This window comes from Triturus cristatus, chromosome 1_1, assembly GCF_964204655.1.
Source record: "Triturus cristatus chromosome 1_1, aTriCri1.1, whole genome shotgun sequence".
Lineage (NCBI taxonomy): Eukaryota > Metazoa > Chordata > Amphibia > Caudata > Salamandridae > Triturus > Triturus cristatus.
This window is the reverse complement of record NC_140579.1, coordinates 1,273,025,985-1,273,042,448: the sequence shown is the minus strand read 5'-3', so window position 1 is coordinate 1,273,042,448 and position 16,464 is coordinate 1,273,025,985. Positions and strand designations below refer to the sequence as shown.

General features: G+C 45.7%; 1 protein-coding gene across 2 annotated transcripts in view; it reads right to left on the bottom strand.

Annotated features, from left to right (window-relative positions):
* The window catches only part of LOC146871945 (ATP-dependent RNA helicase DDX42-like), an 865,800-nt gene that overhangs the window by 708,447 nt on the left and 140,889 nt on the right, over nt 1-16,464 (bottom strand). For both annotated transcript variants that reach the window (XM_085652377.1, XM_085652387.1), the window contains exon 3: nt 3,756-3,906. In XM_085652377.1, coding sequence (XP_085508503.1) covers nt 3,756-3,906 — 151 coding nt within the window. The remainder of the gene's footprint in view (nt 1-3,755; nt 3,907-16,464) is intronic.

Here is a 16,464-nt window from a genome sequence, read left to right as displayed (position 1 = left end):
GTTAGTGATGCAGGATTGGTTAAAGAAAACTAAACCAAATGTTCTTAGTTCGTTGAAAAACGCTATTGACTTTTAGAGACGAAGACGACGTGCCTAAAGCACCACCATACTCAGTTTCACATGTCTAGGGATATTCCCCATTAAAACTGCTATACAGCAAAAAAGTTAAATGGCAGACACACTGGACAAACGTTAAAAAAAACAATTTTTTAAAATAACGGAAACCATGAATATGCATGATTATACAACAATTGTGAAAATCAAAAAGTGGACAAAATAAAATAAGCCTATAAAGGCACAAAGTGGTTTATAAATCTTCCATTTACAAAAAACAAACACAAGCATTGGCATAGCCTATAGGCCTCGCCTTTGGGACCTTATATGTTTTTAGCCATGCAACAGTTGTTGCACCAAGGATATTGTGCTGGATAACTAAACACTTATAAGGTCCCAAAGGCAAGACCGATTGGCTATGCCAAGGCTTGTTTTTAAGTAGAATCAGTTTTAAGGCTAATATTAATATCAAATGGATCGCAGCAGTGGGGCAATGTGCCATCGTTGTCTAATTTACATATTCACTCATACAAACATGCTTAGCAAGTGTACAACATGCCTACCTTGTTTTGTACTTTAAAGGTCTCAAGACATACAGAAAGCCCCAGCGAGTGGGTGTGCACAGCGGGGTTCGGGATTTTTTTTTCGCTGCCAGTGATTGCTCTAAAGGCAGGCTGAATGGCGTTTGCTCCCCACTCTATGGCAGGGTGCTGAGCTATGATGACAGATTCTGCTGACAGTGACGCAGTAATGACTAAGTCCCGAACTCAGAGTCCTGTGGACACTACTTCACAGGAAGTTGTTTCTTAGCACAAAGGGGCTTGACGTTCTGGCGATAGTGAATTTGTTTTAGGACAAAAACGGAGTTCCTTTCACCTTAGTCTGATTTTTGACGTCTTTTATATAAACAATGGTCCTGCGTGAATGGCAGTATTGTAGGTAACTTAAAGTGCTTTTAAAACGTCAGCCGGATGCGAAGCCTCGCAGGAAGCCACAGCTTGTGACTCAGTATTGGAAAAAGGCCCTTGAATTTAACACCTCTCCTAAGTATCGTTTTTTCTAACCGGAATAACGCATTTTATTTCTGTGTACTATTTTGTTGTCTGGTGTAGCTGGGGAGCGAATGTGAAACCGGTGATATTGCTTAATGTTTAAAAACAAGGAGGCACTGCAGCTGCTCGCTCCCGCAGGCAAAACGCCGTGGGATGTGAGGAATGCAGCTGCAGAGTCGCACGAGTGGTGCGCGCACACTCGTGTGAAATCTGACATGGCACAGTGCGCGCCGCAGCTCGTAACCGCAAGCCGTGGGCAGATACATTTTCTGGGAAAGGTGGGTCATGCACCCGCCTTTGCCCAATTGCGTGCTGTCCTTTTACAAAGACACGCATGCAAAGCCCAATTGAAAAAATGCTCCAAAAAAACCACGCACAAGCGTATGAAAAGTCCAGAGTGATTCCAAGAGGTCGTTTCCCGAGAGCAGCGCATGCGCGCTGCGCTAGGCTCAACCTAAAAATCTAAATCAAATAGTGCTCGTTACTCAGTCAGGATTTCAGACGCCATGTGCCTCATAAAGGAACTTCACAAAATGTCCTAGAAGACATTATAACCCGCCTTCTGTCCAAGTAGGAGTATGGAGTCAGCCTTCATCTCCATTTGGGTGACCTGAATAGAACGATGGATAGAAAACAGTGTAGAAGCACTATTGCACCTTGACCTATAGGCAGGCTTCAATAAGGCAGGCTTCAATACTGCATCATGAAACATTACTACTTAGACTACTACTTAGACTCATTGGGATTGAAAGAAACATTATCAACGGAATCATATCTTATGGACAAAATATTCATTAATTCTATAACTCCATTCACCTTGAAACTGTACAGGCTGTACAGCTTCAAACATTTTGGTACTCCACCATCCACCCAGAATTCTCAAAACATTTGCCTCAGGTTAGATCTATACAGATAATCCCCAAACTGAAAAAACCAAATGACCTTGAAGTCTGTAATGCAGGTGAGTGCTTCAGAGACGTGGAACCCTGGATGAAAACCACCATAAATTCAATGCATCAAAAACAAAATTCAAATTTTAGTAAAGTGGATAAACTATTATACACTGACAGGCTGGGCAGAAGACCTAAGAGCACCACCAATTTCAAAATTAGTTAAGTAATCTAGAAATTATGATGGACTTATCCCTATCTATGAACCCTTAAGCTAACCAAGTAACAATAAATTTCACACCAACAGAACATTCCAGCCTATTTTCCTGTATTTCCATTTCCCACAGAAGACCAGTTACTGTTATGAGATTCTTTTAAAGAGTTCAGAACACCAACCATTCCAGCTTCGAAGGCGTACCCTTGGCTTCCTTGTAGTTACGTAGTCTACTTTCAATATACTCTGCACTTCAGACAAGGCCAGAAAGAGAAAACTTACTTACATATGAAGCTTAAGAGACTCGCAGAAAAGTACACTGTGTTCAAGGTTAGTAACACAACCAATCCCTCCACTCTATGAGAAGGAATCCATTAGTGGCACACAGTTTCTCATCCTAGGCACTAAATTAAGCAACTCACATCTTGCACTGATATGAGCCATCCACAATCACCTGGAATTTAAGAGGATGGAAGATCTGTTTTTCCTGCCTGAAGCTGCTGGAAAAAAGACCAGTATCACTCTGCTACAATAATAGGAAGATAGGAACTACAGAACCCTGCTGAGTATCAACATATACACTGAAGACTCATAACTTAACATAAATGCCATCCCTTAATAAGACAAGAGATTAAACTGAAGGGCCTATGAAAGTTACATTTCTGCACATCAATACCAGCTACAGCGGCAAGAACTGTATAGACACATCTAGGTTGCAACAAAGATGCATCTTTCAAGCTGGAGCGCACCATTATTACTTTCAAAATAAAGGTTTTGTCAATTGAGATGTGTGACTTTACTACATAATTTGCAACATGTATGACACTCTTATGTCAGACATAACTTAGGTCTTGCTAGCACATGAACAAAAATAATAAAGTGTGTGAACATTTGTATAATTCCCCAGTAGTATTAACCTATCCTGTTGACTATAGAAACATACCAAAGTTTTAAACGTCTAAACTCATCAAGCTAAATGACACTTTCCACTGCATCTATATAACAAAACCTTCTCCTCACAAATGACACGAAGAACTGTGCATTAACAAAATTACAACTATAACACTAACAGCATGACAAGTATCCATATGCATGGGAACAGTACTAAAACAGTAAAGCATCGCATTAACTGGAATATATTAAACTAACATCCAGGATTTGGAATAGGTACTAAATGCTTCAAATTGAATTATAGTGAATCAGACTGAAACATCATGATTAACTGTAAACATTATGCTTGACCAACTCAGTAAGACTGTAATCCTGCATAGTAGAGTGCGGTCAGTTCGCAAAGCACTTAAACACCTTGTGAGATAAAGCAAGTGCTAAATACCATTATCGTACAATACCATTCCTTCAGAACCGGAGGGAACGGCAGAAGACCTTAGGGTCTGAATATGACTGGTTAATAACTGTGATGCATTTATCTACCATTCATAGCTAAATATATTCAGTACCAGACTACATTTTAGTCATCACTTTACATGTGCACACTCAAGGATAGAATTACAATTGTGATACACAAGCAATTAAGTGACAACTTGCCTCCACTTCAGCCATGAATGCTTCCAAGGGGTCCTCTTCGCTGTCTGAATCAGCCAGTTTAGATTTAAACTGCAAGCGTGTTGGTGAATTCTCCGCAGGAATGTACGGCAAATCCATGTTAGTGGAATCCTCCTCCTCATCTTCAAAATAGCTACAAGAAAAAGCCATTTCTCAGATGGCACATTAAAGTATTGCCTTTTTCATCAGATTTAAAAACAATCCCCTAAAAACTGAGTTACTAGAGAGGCCAGTTATGGAGTGGCTAGAGAGACCAGTTTTATAAAAGTTTTGGCTCATCATACTTGAGCTCAAATCTGCCACAGACGCTCAATGATTCAAAACAAATGATGTCTATTAGGGGCATAAAGTGCCATAAGTGGTACGATTTGGAGACATCACAAAATTCCTACTACAATCAACAGTGGTTTCAAGATGGAATATTAACTGTAGATGACTTTCTTACAAAAGTACTTCTCTGTGGTAAATAATCAGCACTTCTCAAATGTAACAAATGTAGCATGGGTATGTACGGTTATAGATGAACACTACGTTACAGACCATTTTAACAGATAATTTCTGATGGGAATGCGTATACATTTTTTAATTTATCAACATTTTGATCAATATACTTTTAGGTGGGGTAGAACCAACTAGTGAAATCAGAGGTTTTCAAATTCTATGTATTTATTACCTGTACATGACATCCATGTATAATCCCAAAGCCAGCAAAGAACAAGCATTGGCATAGCCAATAGGTCGCGCCCTTGGGACCTTATAAGTGTTTAGCCATGCAACAGTTGATGTTGTTGCACCAAGGATATTGTGCTGCATAACTAAATACTTATAAGGTCCCAAAAGCTAGATCTATTGGCTATGCCAATGTTTGTTGGAGAAGTGTTTCTGGGTGTGGTTTGGATGGGTGTTTAGTTTTTGTTGGGGAGCAGATTCTGTGTTGGGGTGGGGTGCCAAGCGGCTGCCGAGCTGCTGCTCTGGAGCAAATGAGGCTGGATGAGGAGCACAAAAGAGGAGGCCGATGCTAGCGGGTGAGATAGGAAAGCTGCAGCTAGTCGCTTGCCTCATCCTCTTTCACATTCAGTGGCAATGGGGTATGGGCGGGATCTCGCATCGGCTCTCCTGTGTATTTATTGTTAAAACAAAAATGAAACTTGAATGCCATGTGTGTTTAAAAATGAATAAATAATTCGGTCAGCAGAGCACATTTGTTTCAGAGCCAAGGCAAAGTAACCAGTGTGTTTCTCACCCAAAAAATAAAACGTGAATGCCGTGGGTGTTTAAAAAAAAAATAATGATGTCTGAGGAGCGCTTATGCTTCCAAGCCAAGGCTATTGAAGTAACCAGCCTGATCACAGGAAGTCATCAGCTAACAGAAGCACGAGTGCTTGAAAAGTGCAGGCGCGCGCGTGGCCACGACAATTGGAAACAAATGGCCCCTGGCTGCTCGCTCCCGCAAGGTGGATGCCACCACAAGCACGAGTGTTTGAAAGTACAGACGGATTCCAAAAGGTCATCGCCCTGCGCTAGGCTCAACCTAAAAAGCAGAGCAAGCTCCTTCAAGAATAAGGAATTATAGTGCCGGGAGGTGGGGGGGGGGGGGCTTAACTGCTTGCTGATCGGAGCAGTCTCAAAGACTGCTCCTGCCAGCCCAGAGAAATCCCCGTTATCCTGCTGTTCAGGCACCCATCCTGGCTGCTAATGACCTTCAGCCACGCACGGGGAGCAGTGGGATCCCGCCGATTGGACTGGAGCCATCGGGCACTGCTGTGGTAGCGGGGAGAAGACTGGGCTGCTGAGCTCGCAATCCTCCCTACAGATGGCAGCTGCTTATGGGAGAGCTCTCGCATTGAATGGAGCTTGTGGTGCTATTGGCACATCTGTGCCCCCTGTGGCGAGATTCCTGGAGGTGCGGAACAACTTGGCCAGTGGTGGCGAGGAGATGATAGAGCCGCGCCTGGGTCCTGAGCTTGCGTGCTGTTGGCACGGCTTTGCCCCTGTGACAGATCTGGGATGACCAGACAACTTCGCCCGTGGCAGCTGGCACAGGCCTATACTTCCTGTAGCGCCTCTTCGTTTATGGCCTTGCCCCTGGTGGCTGAGGTGGGGTGCCCTGGTGCAGCATCGTTCTAGAGATGCCACTGCACGGACGGGCCCAATCTGTCCTACGTTTGGGATACAGTTGTTTGCTTTAGTAAAATTTCAATGTTATTCTGTTTGTATTGAATTTTCATCTTTTATACATCTTGCAACCGCCAACGCGTTTCGTCCACAATTGGACTTCTTCAGGGCTCAAAAAGTAGGCTTTTTCTATTATCAGATATCCATTTCCAGTATGACTAACCGTGTCTGTTTAAGAAAAAGTTTGTCCAGACATTGTACATCTTATAGTTTCATAAGGACAAAGGATAGGTCGATGACAGTGTACATCCGTCCTTCCACGATCGTCTGATTCGAAACGAGGTTTTCGAATCAGACGAGATTCAATACCAACAGAATAACATTGACTTTTTACTAAAGCAAACAACTGTATTATAGTTGTACCTCACTGTGGGTTGCCAAGACTGAATACTTACAAGTGTGCAGAGCTATTTCTTGTTCTATCTAGAGTCCTGTAGGGACAAGGCTTCATCCTACTCTGCCAATGATGCACCAACTGTAGGAAGCTGGCTCTGTATATACTATACCAAAATGAGGTATAGTGTATACAGAGTCCAGTGGAACCCCAAAGGTAGGCAGAGGTAAAAGCAGATATCACCTTACTCGCCATTTGTGGTAGTGTGGGCAAGCAGTAAGGCTTTATCAAGGGTAGATGTTGGAAATGGCCCTTTTGGCAGGGTTATCCCCAAACTTTTTGCTTCTTCCTCCTATTTTTTCCTGACATGTTTGTGTTGGTTTTAGGACTCTGGGCACTTTACCACTGCTGATCAGTGCTAAAGTGGATATGCTCTCCGTGTAAACTGTGTTATGGATTGGTGTTTCCATGATTGGCCTGTTTGATTTATGTGTCAGTCCCTAGTAAAGTGCACTGCATGTGCCAGGGCCTGTAAATCAAATGCTGTTGGTGGGCTGCAGCACTGGATTGTACCACCGACCCAATCAGCCCGTGAATGTAACTCTGGCCTGCCATTGCAGAGCCTGTTTGCAGTCTGGTACTGCCATGTCGACTTGGAAAGTACACCCACTTGCCAGGCCCTAACCTTCCCTTTTCTTGCATGTCAGTCCCCTAAGGTAGACCCAAGGTACCCCTGTGGGCAGGGTGCAGTGTATGTGAATGGTAGGACATGCCCTGGTGTATGTGGCATGTCCTGATAGTCAATTACTCGTTTTTCACTATTGCAAGGCTACCTGTTCCCCATAAGACAGAATGGGGAGTTTGTTTATAACATCTTATAAACATAACTGGCCCTGGGATCTAGGTAGGAAAATGAAGTTTAGTATGCCTGAACTCAGATTCTAAAAATGCATCTTTTAGTGAAGGTGATTTTTAGGTCTCAGCTGGCAAAAGCAGCACGCATGCGCTGCTCTCGTCATACGAGGGCGTCTTGGAATCAATACAGATTCCAAAGCACTCAGAGGCGGAGTTGAAGCCCCGCCCATCTTCCTCATTCGCTGGCATCATCTTCCATGCAAAACGCTGGCTTCTGATGGTAAAGGAGGCTTCTTAGTCCATCCTTGTTGCTGCCTTGTCTCTTTTTGGCCCCGCCCACTGGGAATTGGATCGTTTACTGGTGGCGTGTTACTTTCACCTTCAATTACAGGGTGAGGACTTTTTTTGGCATTCCGGCTGGAGCGAGCACAAGTGCATTCACAAGCGCTCAGAAGTGCATTCACAAGCGCTCAGAAACGGACTTCGGGGCTCCGTGCTTGATCCTTCATTTGCCATCGGATCACACAGATTGATCCCGGCTGAGGTTCTCAAAGACATTTCTTGCAAGCAGACTGTTTTCCCAAGAGTTCGCAGCAGGGCGAGAGATGCCGTGTCTGGATGGAGATTAATGCTATTAGTGTAACCACGGAGTGACCTCTCAGGGTGGTGCCTGCAGAGGTGGTTAATGAATGCACCTTTCTGCGGCCTGCACGGTATGTGAGAGAAAACAATGGTGTCAGTAAAGCTACCCATGAGATGTGTGCACCAGACCCCTTCCATCCGTGCCTCATTATATGCACTAGTACTCTGGGTAAGGCGGGGGACTTGTGCAGGCCCGTCCCCTGCAGGGTCATTTAAACCGGGCCTTTTTACTTTAGAGAGTAAACCGAAACGAGCTGGGATACGGCGTTTCCGGCCTGAACGGGCGGCTCCCAGTGGCTGCTGGAGGCCGAGGGGGCATTACTTGCGAGTGGAAAAAAAAATGTAAACATCTGCTTGCAGTTTCACAGGCCCTCTGCGAGGAATGTGCGCACATCTGGAAAGCAGAACCTCAAAGCAAGGACACAGTAGAAGGGGGGGAGGTGGGGTAAGGGGGTGGTGCAAGGAGGCGGGCAATCCTGTAATTCACTAATTCACCCACTCTGCGCGGTGCGTTACCTACGAAGGCAACGCACGTTCATTAGCCTAAATAAATTAGATAATTAATGCGGACGTGCGAGCGATAACCTGAACTAACCGAATCTATACGTTAGCCCGTTTCGTGAGATGAACTTTCTCGGTAGACATAGCTACCATGTTTCCAGAGTCCACGAGTGAGGAACTGCTCCAGTCCAGATGTACTCACTGAATTCTGGGACTTGTAGTCTTGGATTTATGTTGCAATATAAACAAAATTAGTGCATTCCCCATCGAATCGATTAAAGGCTTTGCTCCCCAGCATGCCGTTTTCTAGGTTTAGAACCCTTGCACATGCACAGCCTCTTACCCGTCTTCGTCCGAGAGACAAGGAGTTAATACACATTGTTTGTCATCTGTATAAAATATGAACAAAAGGAAAGATCTGCTCATCAGCTGTGCAGAGAGCCTTTGATGTCTGTGCTTGAAGTTCTCTCCTCCCGCTTCCCTCCGCTTGCTACCTCCGGAATGAACCTCCCCTCCTGGCTCCGGGATGCGGGCTGTTCTCTCCGGGCACCCTGACTTTCTCCTGGGATTGCGCTGGTGCCAGAGTGCTACTAGCCTGCATTGAAATCTGCAGATTTCATGGCAGGCCGGTGGCTCCCAGAAGCAAGTAGGGCTGGGGCAGGGAGAGTTGCGTGACAGGTGAAGTCCAACGTGTGACTGACTCGGTCTCATCTCTCCTTGCCTGCCAGAGGTTATAAAAGCTTGCTAAACCGCCAGAGTTTTTCCATAGCTCGCCTCTGTCGTCTCCCAGCACTGCTGTGCCCCCTGCCCACCTCTAACAAGCAGGATGTGCCCCCATAATACCATTAGCAAAGCAAATGGCTTTAACTTAATCAAAGGCGAGACCTATTGCATTTTCAATGCTTGTTACATTCTGTGTTTGAAAATACCACTTTTAGAAAGTAGGTATTTTCTTGCCTAACCATCCAGTGTGCCTCTGCTGGGTTTGTGGATTGACTGCCTGGGTTTTGGATGACAGGGGCTGGGGAGCAGGAGTGGCTCTGAATAGTCTAGATGGGTCAGGAAAGGGCTGAATAGAGTAGGGGGAGGAGATTTCCTTGCATCGGAATGGGTCGGTCTGCCTCCGACAATGAGGCCTCCACCTCCTGCCAGGAAGCCACACCAGAGAAGGCAGAACTAGTTTTGGCTGGGCACAGACACTCTCTGCCTAAGAAATCAAAGGAGTTTGGAATATAAATATTGGGGCCCAGACCCCTGAACTTTAGAACTCTTTTGGACCAAGAAGACTGCCAAGAAGAAGAGCTGTAGAAGCTGTGAGGAGTAACTAAAACTATGCGGTGTGCCTGTGTTGGCCTGCAGTGGCGGCTTCGGTCTTGGGCAGTGAAAGGACTGGACTTTCTGCAATCTACTTTTGTGAGTTTCTCCAAGGGCTTGAGGTAGAGCTTGCCCCCATTCAAGAAGTCTCAGGAACAGCAAAGACTTCAAGCTCTTCTGCCCTCAGCACTGGGAACTGTGTGTTTTGTGCTGCAACAGAAGAAAAGCAACCCAACGACGTCTACGCTGACACTCCGTGTCCTGAAGTAATCGCAGATGGCATCGCCGCAACAGCGCACCGTGACCCTGGTCTCACCGACACCTGTTGACGCCGCCACCGAGCCGCTGCTTGCACCGCGACCTGTGGGCACCGCACTCTGCACCGCCTCACTTCGCGATGACGCCTTGGCCTCACCGATGACGCCGCTCCATGCCGAAATAGACGCCTCAGTTTGCACCGTGGTTCGGGGGCACTGCTCATAAAGTTGCGCGACGCACCGCCCTCAACCCACACTGCAGCCTTGGCCTACTGGCACCATCGACTCCAGTTCATCAGCCAACGACAGCGCTCCAGCAACGACGACGCCACTGCTACTGCTTGCACCGCGACCTACCGTGACGAGCACCGCATTCACTTCACACCGCGACACTGGCCTCACCGCCGACGCCATCCTGCAGACTCCAGCGCTGCTGACTTCAACAGAGAGGAGTTCGATCTACAACGTGTGTGACTTAGAGGGCCCCGACGACTCCTGCACTGACCTCCAGAACCGGCACCTGCGGACGCCGTGCTTTCGGAAGCTCAACGAGAGGCCGCTGACACCCTGCATTTCTAAAAGGTACTGTTTGCGGATCTTCCCGAAACAGTAGCTGGCCCGTGACGCCACGGTCAGCCAGAACGGTTTGGATTTGTTTGCTCACGACGCCGTGAAAGCCCCGGATGGAGCTATCGACATCAAGGAACTGTTTTTCAAGCATATTTTCAGAACTTAAGATTTTTAAGTACTGTATTTTGGATTTTTATTGTTTTTGGTCATCTTAAGTAAATAAAAATATTGGATACTTTTCTAAACTGGTGTGGTGTCCTTTTGTAGTACTTACACTGTATTACTGTTGGTTATGTGCAAATGCTTTACACACTGCCTCTAAGATAAGCCTGACTGCTCGTGCCAAGCAACCAAGGGGGTGAGAGCAGGGGTTATTTTAAGAGAGCAACTCCCTTATCCTGTTTAGATTGGTGGTTTCTGCCGGGCTTTGGCACATGCCCTAGCCTACAAAAAATCCCATTTCTAACAGTAGAGTTAAGCATTTGTTGTCCACACTCAATCAGCAAATGATTGCACACACTCAGACTGAATTCAGACCAATTCGCTTTGTATAAAATTATTATTTAGTCATATTTTTTTCTTAGAACCAAGCAAGCCTGGCACAGGTAAGTGGTTTATACATTGCAGTAACAATACCGTTTGAATTGCAGTTCTATATATACTTTGGTTTGGTTACAGTAGAATTACTGGAAATGCAATATCTTGAAATATTGTACATATACTTTATAAAGACTTTTCAGTAGTAGGTCATATATTTTACTTTGCTGATTACTTTTCTTACACAGTGTAGTATACCTGGATACGGCACTAGGACATTTCCTGTGTGTTTTGGTTATTTGTACACAGTTGTTTAGACTTTTATAAATTTTCCAACTCCACACTTAGAAATGTTTTCATAAAAAACAGTCAACGTCATCCGAAAGGAGGAAATGAAGTTATTGGTTAACAGATAAGTACTTTGTTGTGGGAGTTGGTTTTCTGGGGTTAGACTCAGGGGTCTCCCAGGGTCGAAGATGCACTCTCAAAGTACCCTCAAGCGGCACTAGGGTGACCGGGTGCAGAGTGCCGAGACCCAATGTTATCAAAAGAGGGATAGGGGACCTCTGGTTGGTGGCTGCTCACGGGCAGGCCACAAGGTTGTGGGAGCTAAGCTCCTGGACTTTAGCTCAGGGCAAATGGGGGATGAAGTAAGCACCTAATGTACACCCACAGCCGCACTAGTGCAGTCAGGTGCAGGGTGCTGTTTTGGCGTTGGGTGCCCTGTCACTTTCAATGTGGATTCTCTGGTTTGCAAACACACCTCAGGCTCGGGGATGAAGGTCTTCTGGGAGAGAGCACCACTTCGAGAGGTAAGTTGGGATGCTGGGGGTTGGTTGGACACCGTCTGTTGGGCCACCCAAGGCAGTGGGGCGTCGGGTGCAGTGGTGTATTTTAGGGTCGGGTCTTCTTACCAGCTCCTTGTCGCGGTTTGGGGGACCCTCCGGATTGAGGCTGTAGTCATCAGCTGGAAGCTTGAGGCAGGTCAGGGATCTCAGGTTAGGCTCACCGGAGAGACCTCCTTGTGGTGTTGGGCCACTCGAACTCGGGTCGGAACAAATCCGGTGTTCATGGGAGACAAATTCTTTTCTTTGGAAGGCAGGGCAGGGCTTGCCTGTTTCTTTTGAACAGAGCTGCTGTTCACAGGAGATCTGGTCTTTGTTGAAGGCAGTCAGTCCTCACAGGGTTCTGGAGGTCTCCGACTGCAGGACAGGGTGACTTCTGGTGCAGGATCTCTGGAATCTGCAGACGGGCCGGCAGGGCTGGGGCCAAGTCAGTTGTTCTCTGCAGTCTCCTCTGATGGGCGTCTTTTGTCCTTCTTAGTAGGTTGCAAGAATCTGCTTTCTTGGTTCAGGGCTGACCCCTAAATACTGGTATTTAGGGGGTGTTTTGGGGGGTCTCTGGGTCAGTAGCCAATGGGCTATTGACCTCCAGTGGGAGAAAGGCATATGTCTCACCCTGGTTGACTGGATCCCCCCCGTCTGAAAGATGGTGGGGACTGAGAGTTGTGCTTCACCTCGCCTCCCCCACCTAAGGGGTGGAGTTGGCAGAGGTGGGCACACCTCACTTGTTTTTCCCACTGGCTCTCCTGCCCAAAGTGGGGGTCAGAACCAGTGAGGACCAGGTGATGAAAGCAGCAAGTGGCCTGGGAAAGCTCCTAAAGGCAGCAAGCCTTTGAGGTTTCAGCTTCGTGGACCCTGCCCATCCTGGGGAGGAGGCTTTGCACCTTGTCCCAGGATGTGTATTGTTTTCAGGCCCCCTGAGAGCAGCAGGCTCTCAACCCAGGGGTCCAGAAACATGTCTGGTGGTGGCAGCTGAAAGCAGCCACTCAGCCTGAACACCAGTGGTAGGTCGTTTTTCAATGGGCATCTCTAAGATGCCCTCTGTGTGCATTTTGTTATTAAATCCCACACTGGCATCAGAGTGGGTTTAATGTGCTGAGAAGTTTGATACTAAACTTCTCAGTTTTACAATGAAGCCATTATGGTGCTGTGGAGTTCGTAATGACCAACTCCCAGCACCATATTCTCTTCATGGCAGCACTGCACTTACAGTGTCAAAGAATGGACTTAGACACTGTTGGGGTACAGAGCTCATGCTCCTGTACCCTCACCACTGGTAAAAAGGGACCCAGCTAGAGGGGTGACTGATCTATACCAGGGCAGTGGGTTATAGGCATGGAACACATGGATGTGTGCCATGTCGACTCTTGTAAAGTTATAGGGCCTCTAAGGGTGGCACAATAAGTGCTGCAGCCCTTAGAGGTCTTCCTTGGTCAGTGCCCTGGGTACCATTTATCAGGGGCTGACCTGTGGCCAGAAATGCCAATTGGATTTTGGTTTCAATGCAGTTTTAGGGAAATAACACAGGCCCTGGGCACCTGAGTAGCAGGAGCCCAGGGCACACTCAGTCATAGCACATCAGCAGTTTAGCAAAAAGTGGGGGCAACCATGCAGAAAGAAGGCACTTTCTCACAGCTACCAAGGCCTTCCCTAGAGGTGGCTTATTATATTAAAAAGGAAGGTTTTGACCTGGCAAACACGCTACCTAACTAGGCTGCAGTGGCAGGTCCAGAGTCATGTTTTCACCTCGGTCACTGTAGTGGTGGGTGTCACAATAAAGTTCCACAGTCCACTAGTGATATTAAATTAACTAACCCTGGGTATCTCTTGTAGCATATACTAGGGGCTTACGGGTAAGGTAATTAAGCCAATCATGTATTAGCCAATTGTACACGTACTTTGGGGGTCAGGCATATGCACTGGGGCCTGGACAGCAGGGCTTAGTGCCATACAGAGTTGAAAAACCAGCAGCATCAGGTCAAAACCTTCGGGTGGGAGTGGGGAAGAGATCATACAAAAAGAGTTCCTTACCCTCAATCATAAAGCAGTCTCCTCCTTTCATATTTTATTTACCGACATATATTTTCCATGCATTAAAACTATGAACAATTACTGGTTATTTCGCTAACAGGATCTTGCAAATATCTGCTTTTAAAGATCTGTCTGTAGCAACACTTAATCCTTGTTAACCAGCCGACTGTCTCACAAAAGAAACAATGTGAAAGAGGTCTTGGCTGCAATCATAAATTTAGATAACTAAAACAGCTTTTCATCTTCAATATTTTGCATTTCATTTCATTTCCAAAAACACCACTGTGTGAGAATTAACACTTGATATTGATTTAAAAAAAAAAAGTGTCTCTCCGCCTCATTCAATTTAAGTACCTCCACCGGGTTTATTTTACTAGAGTTCGACTGCGGCGGGCGGGATCGATTGCCTCCCCGGAGTGCCTCTTTCTGGAGGGGGGTATTCTCCTGCCTATCGGAGGTTTCAGGGTGGACACTCCCACGCACACCACAGTTCGCCCTGCTGCATGTGATGGAAGGGATCGGGGCAATGTTTATAAACGGCATCTTATGCAGCTGGGCCTCACATTGGCGAAACGTGATATAGCCAGGAGGTGGAAGGATACAGGGGCCCACTCGGTGGCCGCCTGGAAAAATGGTCTTGACTTCTGCATGGGGCTGAAACAGCCAATCTTTGTGGCCCGGGGATGTTCGTGTAAGCACTACAAAATATGGAAGCGGTGGGCGGACTATAGGGGCTTGTGGCTGGAGCCTCCGATCGCAGCAGATGAGGGTAGGGACGGGGAGGTTGGGCCTTGCACGATGGGTGCGGGGTAGCCTGGGTGTGTGTGTGTGTGTATGCTAAGACTGGCACTTTCCTACTTCTGGTCTGGTTTCTCATTTATTTCGTTTAGTCCTATATTATCAGCTGGTGGACTGGTCTCAAGGTTCGTTGCGCAACTCGGGGGGTGGGGGGGGGAGGCAAGTTGGGGATGGAGGGTCCGATATCCTAACAGATACTCAATGTCATATTTTGGTAGCTTTGTTTCACAAAAAGGTCAGTTGCTGTCCTGCAAATGTATAAACGGATACGGCAGTGGCCTATGGAGTACAGAGCCCTGCATCTTCTGTGCAATTTGACAATAACATTTGTTTAAAAACGTGTCTATGTTTTGCCTATATTTATTTTCCTAATGCTGTGGTAACACATCAAAAGAGGATCTCTTCATTTTAAACATTTTAACATCCACCTTGCAGTCTACCCCCAGCAGAATATTGAAGTTAATTATACCTTTGTAAAGAGGAGATGACACGAGATGAAGATGAGTTTATTAAGCTGAACTAAATGGAGACCATGATTGCACCTCCTGTTCTACCAGCATCTGTGAGGGACTAAGCAAGAGTTGCACAGAACACAGGCAAGGCAGGAATCGGAACATTCATGTGATCAATTGTTCAAACTATGGTATTTTACAATCTGAAATGTCTGCCTCTGTTACTATGGCCATTGATGTTTGAAACGCTATCTTTTTTAACGCTATGGCCCGTTTGTTGTTACCACACTGGACATGAACTAAAACCTCACTAAAAATAAGTTTAAAGAAATTCCAAATCACACAATTACATACATCACAAGACCAGCAAGAGAGCAGCAGTACAGTAAAGAATCTTACATCACCTTTACTCTTACAAAACAAAACTTCCAAAAAATAGACAAAATAAGGGGGGGGGGGAGCAACAACAAAAAACAATGCAATAACAGCAAGCAAACAGTGAATGAAACAAATAAATGTACAAATTAACCATTACAAGTTCAACGTATGTAATAATCCTTAAAATTCACAGGAACAGACACACTGTGAGTGGGTCTAGCAACACACGTCGGAGGAACATTAAAATCCAATCAATCAGTGGTTACTCTACTCACAGGTACAACTAGAAAATGTGATTTGGACAGAGAAGAGGTTTCTGAAGCCACTTCTTCAGAACCATTGGAAAAATCAGACAGATCACTTGAAGACTGACTTCTTTGGTCCTGCTTGTTCCAATAGGGATATGTTGCACTCTCTCCAGCAATCCACCAAGAATTATTAATACTAGAATCACCCAATCTTTTCACACACAAATTTTCTTAGCCTAGTTTTGGAGAAAGCAGTACCAGACTCCTACTCCACCAACCTTTCCCTTCCAACAACACTGCTACTTTAGAAACTTTGCTCACTCCGACATACACACAAATTGTGGATTCTCTTTTTTTTTTAATCCTGTTGGTTTTCTTACTGAGCACCCAACCCCTTATTTCCAGAACCAAAATCTTTGCGAAGTGTTTTTTTCTCAAAATTGGATTTCATGACAATTTGTTTGCTTTTATCTCCACCTCCAATATCAAGACTAATTACTAGATTAGGTGAACTACTTTTCAGATCTTCTAACCAATCAGGGAATAAGGTTCATTTGGGCATTCTTTTACGCAATAACTTGAAAGGGGACTCACCAGTAACACTGTGGGGAGGTACCAAATTATTGCATACTTTTTCCTGCAAGAACTCCTCTACGGCAACACTTGACAATAAAGCTGACTGTATGCCCCCTTTAAAAAAACCTATTCAAACGCTCAACTAAACCTTTAGACAAGGGAGACTACAAGAATCTGCAAA